At 54.9% G+C, this 16613-nt stretch overlaps 1 protein-coding gene across 5 annotated transcripts; it reads left to right on the plus strand.

Annotated features, from left to right (window-relative positions):
- Positions 1-1974: 1974 nt before the first annotated feature.
- TXN2 (thioredoxin 2) lies at positions 1975-12851 on the plus strand. Of its 5 annotated transcripts, XM_053662090.1 has the most exons (5): positions 2517-2607; positions 2888-3150; positions 5256-5379; positions 11930-12048; positions 12529-12851. In XM_053662090.1, the coding sequence occupies exons 1-4, from the start codon at positions 2572-2574 to the stop codon at positions 12041-12043; spliced, it is 537 nt and encodes a 178-aa protein (XP_053518065.1). In that variant the 5' UTR covers positions 2517-2571; the 3' UTR covers positions 12044-12048; positions 12529-12851. The 5 variants fall into 5 exon arrangements, with proteins under 5 accessions (XP_053518066.1, XP_053518068.1, XP_053518067.1 ...); XM_053662091.1 differs by lacking the exon at positions 2517-2607 and adding an exon at positions 1975-2083 and having other exon boundaries at positions 11930-12851; XM_053662093.1 differs by lacking the exon at positions 2517-2607 and adding an exon at positions 2104-2127 and having other exon boundaries at positions 11930-12851.
- The last annotated feature ends 3762 nt before the right edge of the window (positions 12852-16613 follow it).

The following is a 16613-nucleotide window of genomic DNA, read 5'->3' on the forward strand; positions in this document are numbered from 1 at the left end:
TCTTCTCCTCCTCCCACTCCCCTGTTGCTAACCCTCCTTGAGATCTTCATTTCTATGTTTCCACTCCTGATCTAGCTGTCCTTTTAGTTTGCTTTTATTTTAGGTGTGGTTATTAATAACGGTGAGTTTGTTGTCCTTTCACTGTTTATCTTTTTTATCTTCTTTTTCTTAGATAAGTCCCTTGAACATTTCATATAATAAGGGCTTGGTGATGATAAACTCCTTGAACTTGACCTTATCTGAGAAGCACTTTATCTGTCCTTCCATTCTAAATGAAAGTTTTGCTGGATAGAGCAATCTTGGGTGTAGCTATTGTTCCAGGAACTGAAGGTATGACACACCCTGATTCCAGGAGACCACATCAGTTCCACCTTTGTGCCCCAGGAGGACTCAAGCCATCCAGATGGTATCTGAGCCATTGCGCCGCAGGGGAGACGCCCACAGCCCAGGACAGAGATGAAAGAATGCTGCAGCTTTTATCTGATTACCTTTCCCTGAATGCCAAACCCCTTACCTACACTTTCTTGTTATAAAATAGGTCAGTTGAAAATAAAATTTAAGATGGTCTGTCAGGGTACAAACTCACTGTCTTCTCAGATTGCTGACCGTCTGAATCAAGCACCCGAAGAGATTCAATCCCTGTCTCTGCTTATCGGGTTCGGTAGGTGACAGGCAGCACGAACACCCCAGCTTGGGACACACAGGTGTCTGCACTCCCACTGTCCATGACAGTGACAACAGGTGTTGTTCGGGAGCAATAAACTCTCCTCCACTCTCAAGGTTCTTTTAGCTGATCTAATCAAATGGGCATGAGACAGATTATCAAGATAAAATAACCAAATTTCCTACATTTGCATGGGAACCTCACATACACGAGAGTCACAGACTCCCACATGCAGGAGAAGTTGTGAGAGAGAGAACATGAATATATAAAACATTCTGAGCTGCGGATGAGTTAGGGTACCTCGGGGGCTTCAAAGGGTCATTGCAAAATGGTAAGAATAGATGTTCAGTAAATAGAAGTTTGCCCTATCCTGCAGATGAGTCAAAGACATTGTCCCTGATAATCTCTTATTATGGGCAAGGCCCCTAATTCAAGTTTCTCTAGGTAGTTAAAGGGAGGGGCAGTTGTTACTTTTGAGCCTGAAGTTAAAATTGTCCTTAGCTCAAAACAATTCACATACCACTAAAGGACACCTTGGGGTGACTAGGTCTGAACCTCCAGAGTGTGAAAGGAAGGCCCAGGCCCAAGGTTCACAGGTCACCATACCTGACCCAAGGCCTGGTAGGCAGGCCTTCCAAGTATCACCACCCTCTGGTGCCCAATCCCCCAGCAAGTTCGAAGACGTGCATGGCAAGCCCAGTCCTTCAAGCCACAGAACGAGAAACCGAAGGCCCCGGGCTGACTTGCCCAAAACCACGAGGTCATGCAGTCGTGTGTTACAGACATGGGACAAAAAGCGGTCTCTTGACTCGTAGGCAGGGTCTTTTGCCCATTGACGGGAACTATACCTTTTCAGGAGCGTAGCTTCCTCATTAGCTAAATGGAAAGAAAGAACCTCCCAGCATGTCTAGGAGTTTTGGGGAGACAATAAATGGGGCACAAGGATGGCCAGTGCTGGCTGAGTTTAAAACAGACTGAGTTAACACACTCCATAATCACTCCCCGCCTCCTCCCTTCTCTCCTGAGAGCACTTCCCTCTTGCTTACCCCTCCTTTCACCTCCTCTCCCGGTCCCTCCTCCTGGACCCGCCTGCCTCTTCCGGTCCCTCCCTCCACCCCACCCCCCAGCCACCACCGTTTCCGGTCCCTCCCCAAGGGTCCTCCCTCCCTATTCCGGTCTCTACGTCCGTGTGCTCTCCTTTTCTGGTCCCTAACTGAGGCTCCGCCCCTTTAGCGGTCTTTCCCCGCCTTCCCCATTCGCGGGAAATCCGGGCCGACCCTCCAGTGGAAGAGATGTGCTCCAGGTTGCCTGCCCCCGGAAGTGACGATAAAGACCCTCCTCTAAGGAAGTGACGGAAGAAGTGCCCTTGACAAGCGGGGCGGGCCAGACTGTACGTCCCTCCGCTCGCGCTGCAGGGAGGTAGGAGGCCCATGGGGGTGGAGGGAGGTGGCGTCGCGGCTGAGGCACGCAGCGGGCGCGTTCTTGCGGGGGGCTGGCGGATGAGCGGGCCGAGGCACGGGGCGGAAAGATCTGCCCGCGGGAGAGCAGGGGTCCCTGGCGGCAGCCGATCTCCCCACTTCCCTCCCACACACACGTCCCCTGTTTTTTAATTACCCCACACATACATACCTGTTTCTGTGGTTTTTAGTTCCTCCTTGAATTGTTGTGGTTCCTCTCGCCTGATCTTTTACAACCCCCCTTTTTCACTAACGTCCCGTTAAAATACCTTTTTAAAAGTAATTGATAGAGTAAGGACTTTGCAGACAGCCTAGGGTTTCTATGTTGATTCTCCTGTGATAGTTGGGTTACTTTGGGCGTGCCACAACTTAACCAAGCCTCGGATTCCTTATCGGTAATACGGGCAGTACTATAGAAACTTTCTCCAAAGTTGATCTGGGAGGATTATAATGTATGGAAGGCATGTGGCCCTTGGCACGTGCTTGGTAAATATCGGTCCTGCCTCCCTTTCTTTTGTTGTAATTCCACTGATATCTTGACTCCTTTTGGGTCGTCCGTCAACCCAGTGTTTCTGACTTGGTTTGCAGTTCCTTCTACCCTTTGGTTCTTTCTTCACTCACCTCTACTCTAGAAGGGTTCTTCAGTTCCTGGCACTTTGCTTCCACCCTGCATCTTGAGTTCACCTGTATTCCCAGTACCTTTCTTCCTCTGGTGTGTTGACGTCCTGTTGTCTGCTGAAGCTCTTCCTGCCTCTTCCCCTCACAGATGGCTCAGCGACTTCTCCTGAGGAGGTTTGTGGCCTCCGTCATCTCCAGGAAGCCCCCTCAAGGTCGGTGGGCACCGCTCACCTCCAGGGCTCTGCAGCCCCTGCAAGGCAATTCCGGTGATGGGACAGTGACAGCCAGCCAAGCCCGGCCATTGTATACCACCAGAGTCTGTACAACGACCTTTAACATCCAGGATGGCACTGACTTTCAAGACCGAGTTGTCAACAGTGAGACACCAGTGGTTGTGGATTTTCATGCGCAGTGAGTGCTCGGGGCCAGGAGAAGACTAGGGTGTCACTTGTTCAGATATCTTTGAGAGCCAGTTCTGTCTCAGCACCACGTTGGATGCTTCTCATACACAGACTCACTCCAGATACTGGCAAGGCCCAATCCCTGCTCTCGAAGAAATGAGTGTAGTCGGGTAGGAGACAGACCAGTAAACAGTCTTTCAAGCTCTTATTGGTGCTGGGAAACACTTGTGTCCTGTATCTACTGCCCGAATGGCTGAGAGTCGTCTTCAGCTTGTACCAAAACAGGGATGATAAAACTGTAGCATCATCTAGTTTTTGGTGTGTACCAGTTCCTGGCCCTGCCGATAAGTTGGTTTGGTTTTAACACCCTGCCACCCAAACCGGAAAGGGGTGGCTAAAAGGTCTCAGAGCCACCCCAGCGGCGCCCGAGCGTGCAGAGAGTGGGCAGGAGTTTCTTTTCAGTGCTGCGTGAGTCTGTTCTCAGAATATTTAAATGCCTGTGGCCTACTGACTTTGAGCCTGGCCTTCTTCATTTCCAGACCTTTGGGACCTGGCTAGATGCCTGGCTACAGAAAAACTGGACGAACCCCTCAGAAGGAGACATTCTAGAAGGAGCCATTATTGCCCGAGTTACAAATTGGGAGGCTTTCTGTGCAAATCTTGGCAGGTTCTTTTGCTTTCTTTCCCGTTCTTTCTCTGACGCACCACACACCCTGGGCAGGCCAGTGGATGTCCTTGTGCTTCCCTTTCTTCACTTGTAGTGGGAGATAAGGTCTTGCAGACTGGGCTTTCAGGTGTGGTAAGTTCATTCATTGAAATCTCTGAATGGAAAGCATTTCAAAGGCTGAAACTAAGATAGGAGACATGAGCCAGGGAGTCGTGGAACACAGGGCTGTTGTGCTCTGCTGGCATAGTGCACACTCCAGAGGGGGCTTCCGAAGTGGCTGGTAAATGGGATGCTGCTTCATTTTCTTCTCCAGCACAGAAGCAGGGTGTGAGTTTGTTCGTTCAGTGCCAGGCACGGTCCTTAATGCCACATGCCTAGGGAAGAGAGCTGTTCTTGAAAGCTCGTCCCATAGAGAGAAACACCTGTGTTCAGTGCAGTGCTGGCCGCTGTCTCGGGGCCTGGGAATCTCAGAGTGGCCTGGGGCTGAAAGGAGACACTTGAAACACAACCTTGGGTTGCAATGCCAGCTGTGCTTCTCACCAGCTCTGTGATGTTGCATAAGTTGCTTAACTTGTATGGGCCTCAGTTTCCTAGTTCTCTTTTCCTTGGCTGCATGGAGGGTTCTGTGTAGGAAAAGCTGAGAAGGTCCCGGTGCAGTGACTGGCGTGTTGTGGACACTCTCTAGCCATTGGTTTCTTCACCTTTAGTTCTGTCAGTGAGGTGTTCGAAGGAATTCTGTATCTTACGAAGCATGTGTATCCATGGTGCCTTAGTTGACTTTTCATCACAGCTCTGAGAGGCGTGGCCTGTCTTTTTCCAGTGAGGAAACTGGGCCCCAGAACAGTCAGCTGGTTGAGGAGGAACCTGTCTTTGAACCCAAACCTTTTAACTTCAAATCCCATATCCTTCCACGTGATGATATGTCTTTTTTCTTTGTTTGTTTTTCTTTTTTTTATAACAAAGATTTTTTAAAATTTTTATTTACTTATCTTTAGAGGGGAAGGGAAGGAGAGGAGAGAAATATCAATGTATGGTTGCCTCTCGTGCGTCCCCTGCCAGGAACTGGCCTCCAACCCAGGCATGTGCCCTGACTGAGAATCGAACCTCGATCCTCTGGTTCACAGGCTGGCGCTCAATCCGCTGAGCTACACCAGCCAGAGTGATATTATCTTTTTTCGATACGGTGAAGAAAGTGAAATAACCTTTGTGAGAGTCCGAGGCCTGTATTTTAGAACTTAGGGACCTATGAGAATTCCCCTGCCGCCGAATCTCCTATCATTTCCATTTGGCATGTCGACATTACAGGTTAATATTCAAACACTGTAAACAGAGGTAATAAGGACAAAAGGTCCCCCAGAAAGATGTGGGTCCAGGGCATGTTTTGGGGAGAATGGAGATCAGCTGGTGAGCGCTTTTGTGACGGGATGCTTCCTTTCTCCCCTTCCGAGGTGGTGTGGCCCCTGCAAGATCCTGGGGCCACGGTTAGAGAAGGTGGTGGCCAAGCAGCATGGAAAGGTGGTGATGGCCAAGGTGGACATTGACGACCACACAGACCTCGCCATAGAGTATGAGGTATGGATTGGCAGGGGATCGCCCAGGGCAGCTGGTCTGGGGGTGCTTAGGGCCACAGGATAGCTGGTGAGGCCAATGGGTGTCTTGGGGACCACCAGAGAGCCAGTAAGAGGAGGTGTCTTGGTGGGTGTTTTAGAGTTCCCAGGGGTTCAAAGCACTTGACAGACGTGAGTCCATCGAATCTGTGAGCCACATGTCTCTCTTTACCACCTTTAGGAACTAGAATACATGACCCCAAACAGCAGGTGGTTCTGTGCATTTCAGGACACGGGTGCATTTCTTCCTTCCTGAACTCATTCATCCACATGTATAGCCAGCAGTCGTTTGCGAGTCCTGCTCATGACTCTGGCGCAGACGAGATGAGCTCCTTGTCCCTAAGCAGCTCTTAGTCTGGTGGAAAGGAACAAGTAGACAGATGGTCTCAGTGCAGGATGAGAAGCACTGAGAAAAGAGATGCACAAAAGAAGAAACCAGTTGCACATGGGGTGGGGCTGGAGGGGACAGGGAAGGCGTCCCGTTAGAGGGACTGACTCTCTGAGCAGTGCCGTGAATGATGCACGAAGCAGGAGGGGTCGGGAGCACAGCGTACACAAGTACGTGGCATCACCTGATGTGTTCTGTTTGCTCATGTGTCCATTCAACAGCTGTTTACTTAGAGTCCCTTGGATGCCAGGTGCTGTTGCTTGGTGCCAAGGATGTGGCAGTGAACAAAACTGACAAACTCCAATCTTCATGGAGCCTACACTCTGGCACTTTAGGTCATCATTGGCAAACTTTTCTCTAAAGGACCAGGTGGTACATGTTTGAGGCTTCGTAGGCATTGGTCACTGTTGCAAATCCTGTGATTGTAGCACTGAAGTGGCCGTAGACAGTACAGAAACAAACGAATCCAGAAGAAGGGGCAGGAGCGTAGAGTGTGGGGTTGGGGAGGCTTTCCTTTTTAAAAGGGTGGGCTAGGGACGGTCTCATGGGAGGCTGACATCTGACTAAGACCTGGGGGTGCGGAGTGAACCATGCAGCTATTTGGAAGAGCAGTCCGAGCAGAGCAGACATCACATGCCAAGGTCCTGAGGTCAGGGTCTCCCAGGCATGCTCACAGAACAGCAGGGCCTGTGGAGCAGAGCATGCTGGAGGAAAAGGAATGGGAAATGTATGGGAAGTGGGGGCATCCTCTGGGCCTTGGGGACCACTGTAGTTAGAGCAAGGGGAGGTGTTCATCGTGGCTGGGTGGCTGGAGTGAAGGGTGGAGCAAGGAGCAGGCAGCTGGGAAAGCCACCGTGACCATATTGGAGGGGTCTGCACAACCATGCTAAGGAACGTGTTATTACAGAGCCCTGGTGGCACCTGTGGATCAGATCCAGCCCGGTGACAGGTTTGGACTGGCTCTCCAAGTGCTTTTTTAAAATACCAACCCAGATGTTGCTATTTAAAACTCAGAAGATTTCCCACGAAAATCCAGATTTCTCTTTCTCTTGAAATATCTGGATCCAGCAGGGTAATGGGCGGGTTGAAGTGGGTTAGGCTCCCCCCAGCCAGTGGAACTTCGGCAGACACAGCCAGAGTGCCAGCCATCTGCCAGGACCCGCGGTAGCCAGTGCAGATGCAAAGAAGAGTGACCCAGTCCCTGCTGACGGTGGTCAGGGTAGTGGCGAGAGTTCCCCAGGCCACCCGCCTGCATTTCAGGGGTCCTGGTGACGTAGGGCTGGGCACCAAAGTCCTGGGTTAATCCTGGAAAGCATGTGGAGTGCAGAGGGCTCTTATGAGATCTTCTCTGCCCTCTTCCCTGTCCGCTGTCCAGGTCGCATGCACGGGTCCCGCAGAAAGCCCCCAAGGCTGCCGGGCCCAGCGCCCGATCCCTACCTCCTTGTCTTGCCAAGCTCTGGGCAGACGCCATTGCAGACTAAGGATGCTCCAGCACGGATGCTTCCTGACCCCTCCCCCAGCCCTTCTCTTCCTTCCCTCACACCTGTTCTTTTGGAAGAGCCTGAGGAAGAAGTTTCAGCTAAGAGATCCATAGTGCCTCCTAGGATAGCTTCCTCCAAGGCCCAAAGTGCTTTTTCTATGTGTTGGATAACTTGTTGGAGAAAATGCTGAAATTCTATGCAGGGAAGTAGGCACTTCTTCCTGAGCTCTCCGCCCAGCTCAGCACGCCCTGAGGATGGGTGGTCTCCTCCCTCACACAAATGCCCCTGCCCTCACCTCCAACGTTTTATGCTTCAGTTCAGCTGCCCACCTTGGAGTTTCACTGTCTCCCAAAGGAGAGGGAAGGAAAAGTCACCCAGGGCCATGGGGTTTTGGTGTCTGTGGGCACTCCTGTGCCCTGACTCTTCGCTGCCCTGGCCTGGGGGTAGGAGAGCTCTCTGCTGTCCCTGCCCCTGGGGTGCCCACAGAACGGCTGGGCATTCAGAAGCACTCAGGCCTTGCCAGCCAGGGGAGCACCTGGGTCCGGATGTGGCTGTGGCCCATCAGCCCATATGCTGTCCTCTAGGGCTTCTGCTTCTGACCTCCCCCTTGGAGTGTTACCCGGCTATTTCCTCATCGTACAGGCTGCCCTTTTAAAAGCATTGGGAAATAGCCACGCAGCTACAGGGGCGGGCAGGTCACCTGTGGTTTTACCACCCAAGCACAGTGACTGTCCATATTTGAAGTACCTCGTTTGGGTTTTTTGTTTTAGTTTTTTTCTTTTTAATGTTCCATATAACTTCATAGACAGTTCGACTAATATTTCATAGTTGGAAGGTACTATATACTTCAGTCATTACTATATCCCGCTGTTTTGAGAATCGTCTAAATTGGTACTTCTCGACATTTTATTTATCTGTTTGTTTGTCTATGGGGAGATGATAAAGGGGAGAGAAACATTGACATGTGAAAGAAGCAAAAGAAACATTGATCAGTTGCCTGTTACACACCCCCAGTTGGGGACCCAGCCAGCAACCTGGGCATGTGCCCTGGCCAGGAATCCAACTGGCACTCAATGTACTGAGCTGGGGCATGACCTGGGATGTTGAACAGCAGACTGATTCAGCAGGTCTAGAAGGGACCAACATTCTGCACTTCTAACAAGCTTCCAGGTGATGCCACTGCAGAGTCTGAAACCGGATATCAAGGGCAAAAGTTCTAAAGCCCTGGGCTGGCCTTGGGGCTGCGGTGCTCTCGTGAAGGCCCATCTCACCTGCTGTCGGCACAGGCTACCTGTCAGCGAGAGGATCTCACTTGCAGGGACAGACATGTGTCACTATATCCCCTAGTGCAGCATCAGGCAAAACAGTTTCACCGCCCTAAGAATCCACCGGGCTCCACCTTTTCGTCCCTCCTCCCCAGGAACCCCTGGCAACCACTGACCTTTTTGCTGCCTCTGTGATGCTGTTGCCTTTTCCAGAATGTCCTGTAGCTGGACTTGATTATTTTTAATAATAGTTTTTCTAAGAAGCCTCCTGTATCTAAAAGCTTTTTCAAGGCATTTGGCATTTCTCAGTTGAAGCGTGGCATCCTTTACTGCTTCTCCTCTGCACGCGCTCCTCGGCCCTGCGGGAACTCGGTGTTTACCCCCAGTTCCTCACTGTTCGGCTGGACCATGGTGTACTTTGGTCACTGCTTCGCCAACAGCAAAGTCAGACAGATCTTGTTTCACATCCCAGCTCCACCCCTCGTCACTCAGTCTTCTGATCTTGAAAGAGGCAAGAATTTGAGGTGTCTGGCACAAGCGATTAGTGTCGTCCCTGACACGTAAAAAGCAGCCAGGATGTGGTAGCCAGGGTGACAGTGACCTTTCTCTGCCTTCATTCTGCAGTCAGTCAGGAGGAAGTTGCTAGTCTCTTACAAACCCAGCATGGTGCCTGTCCCTTGGTAGACCCTTAACTCACAAATGGAGGGAACTGGGGTGAGACAGGAGGAGGCCTCGCAGGTACAGTGAGCTCAGCAGCAGTGCAGGCCGGTGGGCTGTGGGTCAGCGGGAAGGCCCCACACAGCCCCCCTGTCCTGAGGTCTGGGGGCCTTTAGCCAAGTGTGGGAGGCATCAGGCCGGTGGCTGCACAGTGCACAGGAGAGGCAGCACTTCCAGCACAGCTTTCCCTCTCCCTCCAGCCCCTCTGGCCTCAGCGCTGCCAGAGTTGGGAGGATGCCGAGTTCTGGCCTCACCGAGGCCCCTCTTATGCTTACATCTCTGTTCCCGGAAGAGTGTGCCCGGCACCTGTGCACGTCCGTTTAAGGCAGTGTTTGTAGGGACCAACCCCTCCTGGCTGGGAGCCATCAGCAGAGCCACGTGCCCCTCCCCGGAGGTGAGGGAAGTCTAATCAAAGCCCAGGTACCCCGCAGCGAGGGGAATCGGCCTCTGGCACGCCTGTGGCCAGGAATGACGACCTTGGTCGTCATACAGATGCAGTCATGGCATGGGTGCTGCACACCCAGCTGCTGCACACGTCCCCGTGTGCCAGTGCGTGTGGGAGTGCACCAGCGCGATCACAACAGGGCTCGCTCGTCTGGAGTTCTTGAGGAAAACTGAGTCCACTCCATACCGCCTCAGTGCACACACAGTCCTGCTTAGAGGACACGGAAAGACAACTAGGTCGCTTCTCATACAACGACATACAGCTTTTGTATTTATTAGGAAACAGCACAGGGTGGGATTGAACAAGGGCAGAGTTGACTGGTACTTGAAAGTTGCCAGATTTGAGGCCGCTCCCCTCACAGACCACTAGAGGGGGCAAAAGAACAAAGCACCGGCCCTGTAAATCTTACCATCAAACTGAGCGCCTCGGCCTCGGGTGCATCTGAGAGCAAGTTTGTGCCTAGAGACAGAGTGAGCCACGTGCTGGACCCTTGCATTCATGCAGCTGCCCACGCCAGCCAGAGTCAAGAATTACAGGGACAAGGCCCTGGTTGGTGTGGCTCCGTGGATTGAGCATGGGCCTCTGAACCACAGGGTCGCTGGTCTGATTCCTGGTTAGGGCACATGCCTGAGTTGCCGGCCAGGTCCCCATTTGGGGGCATGTGAGGGGCAGCCACACATTGATGTTTCTCTTCCTCTCTTTCTCCTTCCCTTCCCCTCTCTCTAAAACAATAAATAAATAAAATCTTTATTTAAAAAAGAGAATTTCAGGGGCAGGAACCAGGGACGTGTGTGGTGAGCCCATTGCCTGGTGGGTCTGCCCACACCTGCCACCCACATCAGCCCCAGGATGGTCCTTGAAGGGCCTGAAGATACTACTGACAAGGACAGAGGCTGCGTCATCTCACTTGAGGTTTTTGTCCCCCAAAGGCCATGGGGGGAGGGGTACAAGCCTGCCTCTGGGTGGCCTGCTGTCCTTTTTTGTAACTGTGGAGTTGAAACACTGTAAATGTTAAGCCGGCTCCTCAAGATGACTCATGGGTGGGACAGCACTCAGGATAGTGAAGGCCTGGTATGTTTGTCTAAACCACTGTTGTTACTTTGTAGTTAACGTGTGTGTAAGAAAAGTGTGTTTATCTTGTTCTGTTTATATATTTTTTTCAAGTGGCCACCAGAGTCAGGCAGGGAGCCCAGGGGACAGAAAATGCTCGGTGCCAGAGCCATGGGCCTTATTTACGTAGCACGTGATCTGTCGTGTCCCCTGCGGGAGCTGGAGAAGACACTTCGTAGGCCAGGAATGTTGTCTCCCACCCCCACTATAAATAACTAGCAGATCCTACATGGCTGGGCCTTCTTCCCACACTGTCCAGAACGAATCTGTGGCTTTCTAGACCCCATTAACTGTCATGGCATTGAGCTAAAGTGGCTCCGAAGGAGCCTGTGTTAGACCTTCCTGCCCTCCCCCTGCAGCCCCCGTTTGCAGGGTGCCCACCGTGTGTCGGGCGCCATGCCAGGGTCTACCACTGTTGACGGCCCTGCCAGGTGCCGGGCGCTGTGCTGAGAGTTTACACTTCTGGTTCCGTTCGGCCCGTATACCCTCTGATATAAGTGCCATCAGTATCTCAGGTTCGCAGATGATAACACGGATACTTAACAGTGATGAGGTGGCTCGCCCATGGCGGCCCAGATGGGGTCAGCCAGCTCCAGAGCCCACGCTCCTAAACACTCAGCTTTGTATGTGAGCCTTCAATCCCTGTCCTAAACCATCTAGGTAGGTAGGTAGGTAGGTACTGCCACCTGTTCGATGGAAGAGGGCTGTGCGACTCTGAAGGAGGTGTGGCCTGGCCACTGCCCCCAGCCAGTGAGTGGCAGAGCCAGGAGGCAGACTCCCGCCTCCCGGTCTCTGCCCTGCCCCCAGCCCAGCCTGCAGCTGCATGCTTTATTTTAATCTCCTGTCATTCCAGCCAAACCACTGGGCCAGTGAGTCAGCCATGTGGTTGGGGGAGGCAGGGTACTTCTGGGAGCCCACAGTGGAAAAGTTTCTCCGGGGCTGGACCTCCGGGCCCCGCAGTACCCTGCACCAGGGGAAGGGCCCCGCCCATGGCTTTGGGCAGTCACTGCCCTACATAAGCCACCAGCCTTCCCCACGAAGGCTTGGGAATGGCAGTTGAAGAGTTCGCGTCACCTCTGAATTCTTTGGCCTCCCTTGCCTCCATCTAGGTGTCAGCTGTGCCCACCGTGCTGGCCATGAAGAATGGGGACGTGGTGGACAAGTTCGTGGGCATCAAGGATGAGGACCAGCTGGAGGCCTTCCTGAAGAAGCTGATAGGCTGACCAGCAGGGAAGAGCCCTGATTGCCCTTGCCCGCTGGGGCCCATGGTCCCCGGAGGGACCCTTCCGTGTAGGCCCTCCCCGCCTCCCCCCTTCCGTCTGGCCCCGAGGGCCCGTGCTGTGCAGACCAGGCCTCCAAGCATAGGTCCTCCTCCAGCGCTTCCGACCTGGCTGACTGCCAGTGTGGCCGCCAGAAGAATGGTGCTGCTGCTGGTCTGGGGACGGCTGTCCCCCACCCACTCTCCGTGTCCGCCCCCTGCAGGGCTGTCGTCGTTCTCCCAAGAGGCTTGGAGAGGCCCGGGCCAGGCCACGGCATTACTGTCGGGCAGTAGTGGCTTGGCCCTCATCTCCCCGGTCCTGGGGTCTCATCCTAATCCCGGGGCCTGGCTCACCTGCCTCCTGCATCTTTCCTCCCTGCTGTTGTTTTGTAAAAAGGAAAAGAGAAACCCAAACAAATGAGAGTAATATATAATTCTCTCATTTTTTATAGGTCTGTAATAAAGGACTTTATGTGACCCGTTCTACCTCCCGCTGTGAAGAATGGACCCTGGGCCCCACACTGCATTACTCTAGAGCCACCCCCACCCCCAAAGAGCCACCTCCCTTCCTTCCTTCCAGGCACCAGGGCAGTGAGCGTGCTGCGCGCATCGGGCCGGGGGAGTCCTGCAGACTCTGGACTGCGGACGTCTCCGGACGCCGCCCTCCCTCCCCAGTAGGGGGCGCCCCCCTCCCTCCCCAGTAGGGGCCTGGGTTCTCTGAGCAGGAGGCTCACTGAAGAAACCAGACCAATAAAACCGGGGTTTGTGCTGTCGGCAGCTTCCGTTCTATCTGGGCTCGGGGCCCTGTGACCCCTCCCAGGCCGCTCTCTCCCCGGTCCCCTGACCTCCCACCACCTGCTTGCCCGTGACCAGCCCTCTTGTCATTAGCACTTGTCAGCACTGGCCACTGTCCTGGGGACACCGTCGCACGCAAGGCAAGAGGGCGTTTGCTCTCCCCGTCACACAGATGACATGGGCTCTCGGGGCACAAAGCCAGGGTTTCTGCCCAGGTGGGGTTGCCTCTGACGCCCGGGCTGGTCCAGCCGCTCCCTTTGGTCCTCCTCTCCCACCTGGCATGAGGCCCTGCCCACGTGGAGCCTGGCCTCAGGGAGCCGGCCTTGGGGCCGGGCTCACCAGTGAGGAGCCTGCCCTCCATCTGGGCGCCACGTGCACTGGACAACAGGTATCCTGGTGCCCTGCCCCTCAGCCCCGGGGTGCCAGGCTCACTGCCATGTGCAGCGATCTCGGTGGCTTGCCTGTTCCTGTTGGAACTGCCTGCGTTACTCTGGGTCTGGGAGGGGCCCACCCAAGGACTGCCTGGGAAGGCTGCCGTGACCGGAGGGGGGTTGCCTCCAAAGTGGGGCCTGTGGCCTCTGAAAGGCCTCGGGCCGGGGCGCTCTCAAAGGTGATGGTGAAGGGGGCGGTAAGCCAGCCAGCAGTGGTAGTGGAGAAAGCCGTGCATCAGAGGAGTGAGCACGTCCTGTGTGCCGGGCCCTGTTCGGAGCAGCCCACCCTGCAGCCAGCCTAGGTGAGTGTTGCCATCACTGTGCCCTTTCAGACACCTTGTCTGAGGCCGTGAAGCCCACAGGTGCCTGGGCTGGGGTTCAAGGCCAGGCAAGCTGGCCCCTGCTCCTAAGCCTCCCCCACCCCATCATTTTACAAAATGTAGCGTACCTGCGGCCTTAATCCCACAACTAGCTGACAAGGCAGTGTTGGCTTACGTTACAGAAGAGGCACCGAGGCCAAGTTTTCAGAGACGCCAGGAGGAAGGGGCAGGGCCAGAGCCCAGCACCCTGACTCCCAAGCCGGGGCCCTTTCCACTCTGCCCCACGGCCACTCCTTAAAAGGTGCCTCCTGCCAAGCCATTTCTACACACATTACCTCACTTAATTCCTCTCTTGTGAGGCAAGTGGTATTTCCATATCACAGGTGAAGAAACTGGTTCAGAGAACTTGACTTGCCCAAGGTCACATCTAAAAAGTGATGATGCCAGATTTGAACCCAGGTGGGGATCGGGCCTCTCTGCCCCCGGGCAGGTGCAGAGGAGGCCTGGCAGAGGCCTCGCACACAGCCAGAGGCAGGTCTCCCCAGCTCCCTCTCCTTAAAAGGTGTGCGCGGTGCGGTCCCAGGTTGGCAGCCGCTGCCCACGAGGCTGCTCCTGGCGTGAGTCACTGGCGGTGCGCACAGAGTCCCCGGTGATCCCGTTGGACCGATTCCGCGGTGCTGGACTCGCCACACGCAGCTGGCTCTGCAGCGCTGCCCCACTGCCGCCCTGCGGGTGCTACCCCGGCCCCTGGCCTGTGGAAGAGGGCTTGGCAGTGCGGCCGCAGGGCCTGGTGGTCTGCTGGGGGAGGGGCGGGGGTCCAGCCTCCACCCCCTGCAGCACAGACACCTGTGAAAGCTGCAGAGAGGGGTCTCAGACACAGGCTCCCTGAGCTTCCAGACATCCTAGGGTGTGGCTTCCAGACATTTATCCCAATGCAGAGTTGACCCAGTTGGTCTGGGGGCGGGGGGTGGGGATGGGCGCTTGAGTTTGCTGTGCTGGCTCCCTCACTGGGGTCCTCCGCTCTCACCCGTCCAGGCCCCTGCCAGGCAGGCCTTTTCCCCACCTCACTGGTGCGAGGGCTGAGCGCCTGCCGGGAGCTCCAGGAGAACTGACCAGGCCTCCAGAAGGCGCTGCTCAGACAGCCAAGCAGGGGGCTGCGGGCACCCCTGAACCAACGACAGAGCCTGATGGGACCTCCATCTCTTCCAGGCTCCCTCCTAGGGTCACAGAAAGGGGGGGACATGCCCAGGTCACGGTGTGTTTGTGAAAGGGACTTGAACCCAGGTGCCCTGACTTCAGTCAGCCTGAAAGTGAAATGAGTCACAGCCTGTTCTGCCCTCAGCTTCAGGAGAGGTGAGTGAGAAGGGCAGCCTCTGGGGTCAGGACACAGAGGGTCAAAGGGATGTTGATCAAGCTGCTGCCAGTGCTGTTCCCAGCAGTCCCTGCCCAGCACAGGGGGCCCAGGGCCGGCTCAGTCCCCATTCCAGTAGCGGGGGGTAAGCTTCTCCGGAAAGTGAATGTAGTTCTGGCCAGGCCTCCGGAAATCCCTAATGTGTGGGTCCTGGGCTGGGAGTGTCCAGAGAACAATGTTGGGCCCGTGTTGGTGGCTGGCAAGGACGCCGTGAGACACGCAAGGCTTCCAGGCAGCTGCCGCACTTTCTGCTGCCCCAAGGCCTGACCCTGAGCCCCCAGCCCTGGGGCTGGCTCCCATGGTCTATCAGAAATCTGGTCCTCGGGTTGTTCCAAAGAGCCTCGCTTTTCCAGCCACCTTCTGACAGCCTTTTGGAAGCTGGGGGTCACCCCTGGGAACTCCACTGTGGTGTGCGGGAAGGATCAGATCTGGGTTCAAGTCCTTACTTGGCCTCCAGGAGGTTGCCTCGCCGTTCTGAGGCTCAGCTGTCACACTGGTAAAATGGGGATGATGATGGCCAGCCCTGGCCAGTGCGTGTTATATAGCTCATCTCACTGAAGTGTCACATCAGCCCCAAGAAGCGGGGACTATTATTGTTTTCATTTCACAGACGAGGAAACTGAGACCCAGGGAGCTGCAGTCAGCTGGCGCCAGAGCTCAGATTGGAGCTCATCTGTGTCCGATGCCACAGTCTCTGTGTTCTCAGGAGCTACGCTGCCCTCCCCTTGTGGCAAGGCTTTTCACCAGCGTGAACTTCAAGTGCCATCTGCACACTGGGGTTGGTACTAATCACTACTGAGTAAGATCATGGTGCGGATGAAATGGCAAAGCGTACGGAAGCCTCCTGGTACCTGGTGGCCGCTCAAGAAGTGTCCATCACCTTGCTTCGCCCCTGCCCCCAGCTTCCCCTACTCGAAGTGAAATCTTAAACAGGAAATACCGAGTTTCCCAAGGTCAGGACCGCAGTACCCACCCTGCCAGGGGCTTCGTCCTCATAGCAGGCTGAGTGTTCTACCTTTGGCTCCATGTCCTGGCCCTGCCCCCACCCGCTCCTGCTCTAGAGCTGGCTAGGGGCGCCTGTGACTCAGGCGGCCCTGGGCTTGAGAGGCGGTGCCTACTGGAATTCACCCTCTGTCTGGTCGATACACTATCTTCCATGCCTCCCGCTCTGAGCCAGTGCACCACACACAGCTGCCGATGGGAGCGCCTGTGTAACACAGGTGCTAATTATTAATCGGGGGTGAGCTGGTTCCCCACCTTCGGCCAGATTACTGGGTAACCATAGGCAAGTGGTAGTCTCTCTCCAATCTGCCGCCTCCCTCAGCCTCCCAGTGGGGAGGCAGTTCAGCATCCATTCCCCGGTGCCCCACGCTGCCCGATGCTCCACCCACATCTAACCCTCCCAGCACCCGTGGAGGTAGCGGTTGTTGTTCCTGTTTCACACACAAAGAAACTGAGGCCCCAAGAGGTGCTGTGGAATGCCCGAGATGCATGCTGGGAAATAGGCCTGGGGTGGGCCAGCCCACCAGTCCCTCAGACTTTCCCTTTGCCACACTGTGACCCCGAGGACGCTCAAAG

The sequence above is a fragment of the Artibeus jamaicensis genome, unplaced genomic scaffold (assembly GCF_021234435.1).
Source record: "Artibeus jamaicensis isolate MK-2021 breed Jamaican fruit bat unplaced genomic scaffold, CSHL_Jam_final contig_233, whole genome shotgun sequence".
Classification (NCBI taxonomy): Eukaryota; Metazoa; Chordata; class Mammalia; order Chiroptera; family Phyllostomidae; genus Artibeus; species Artibeus jamaicensis.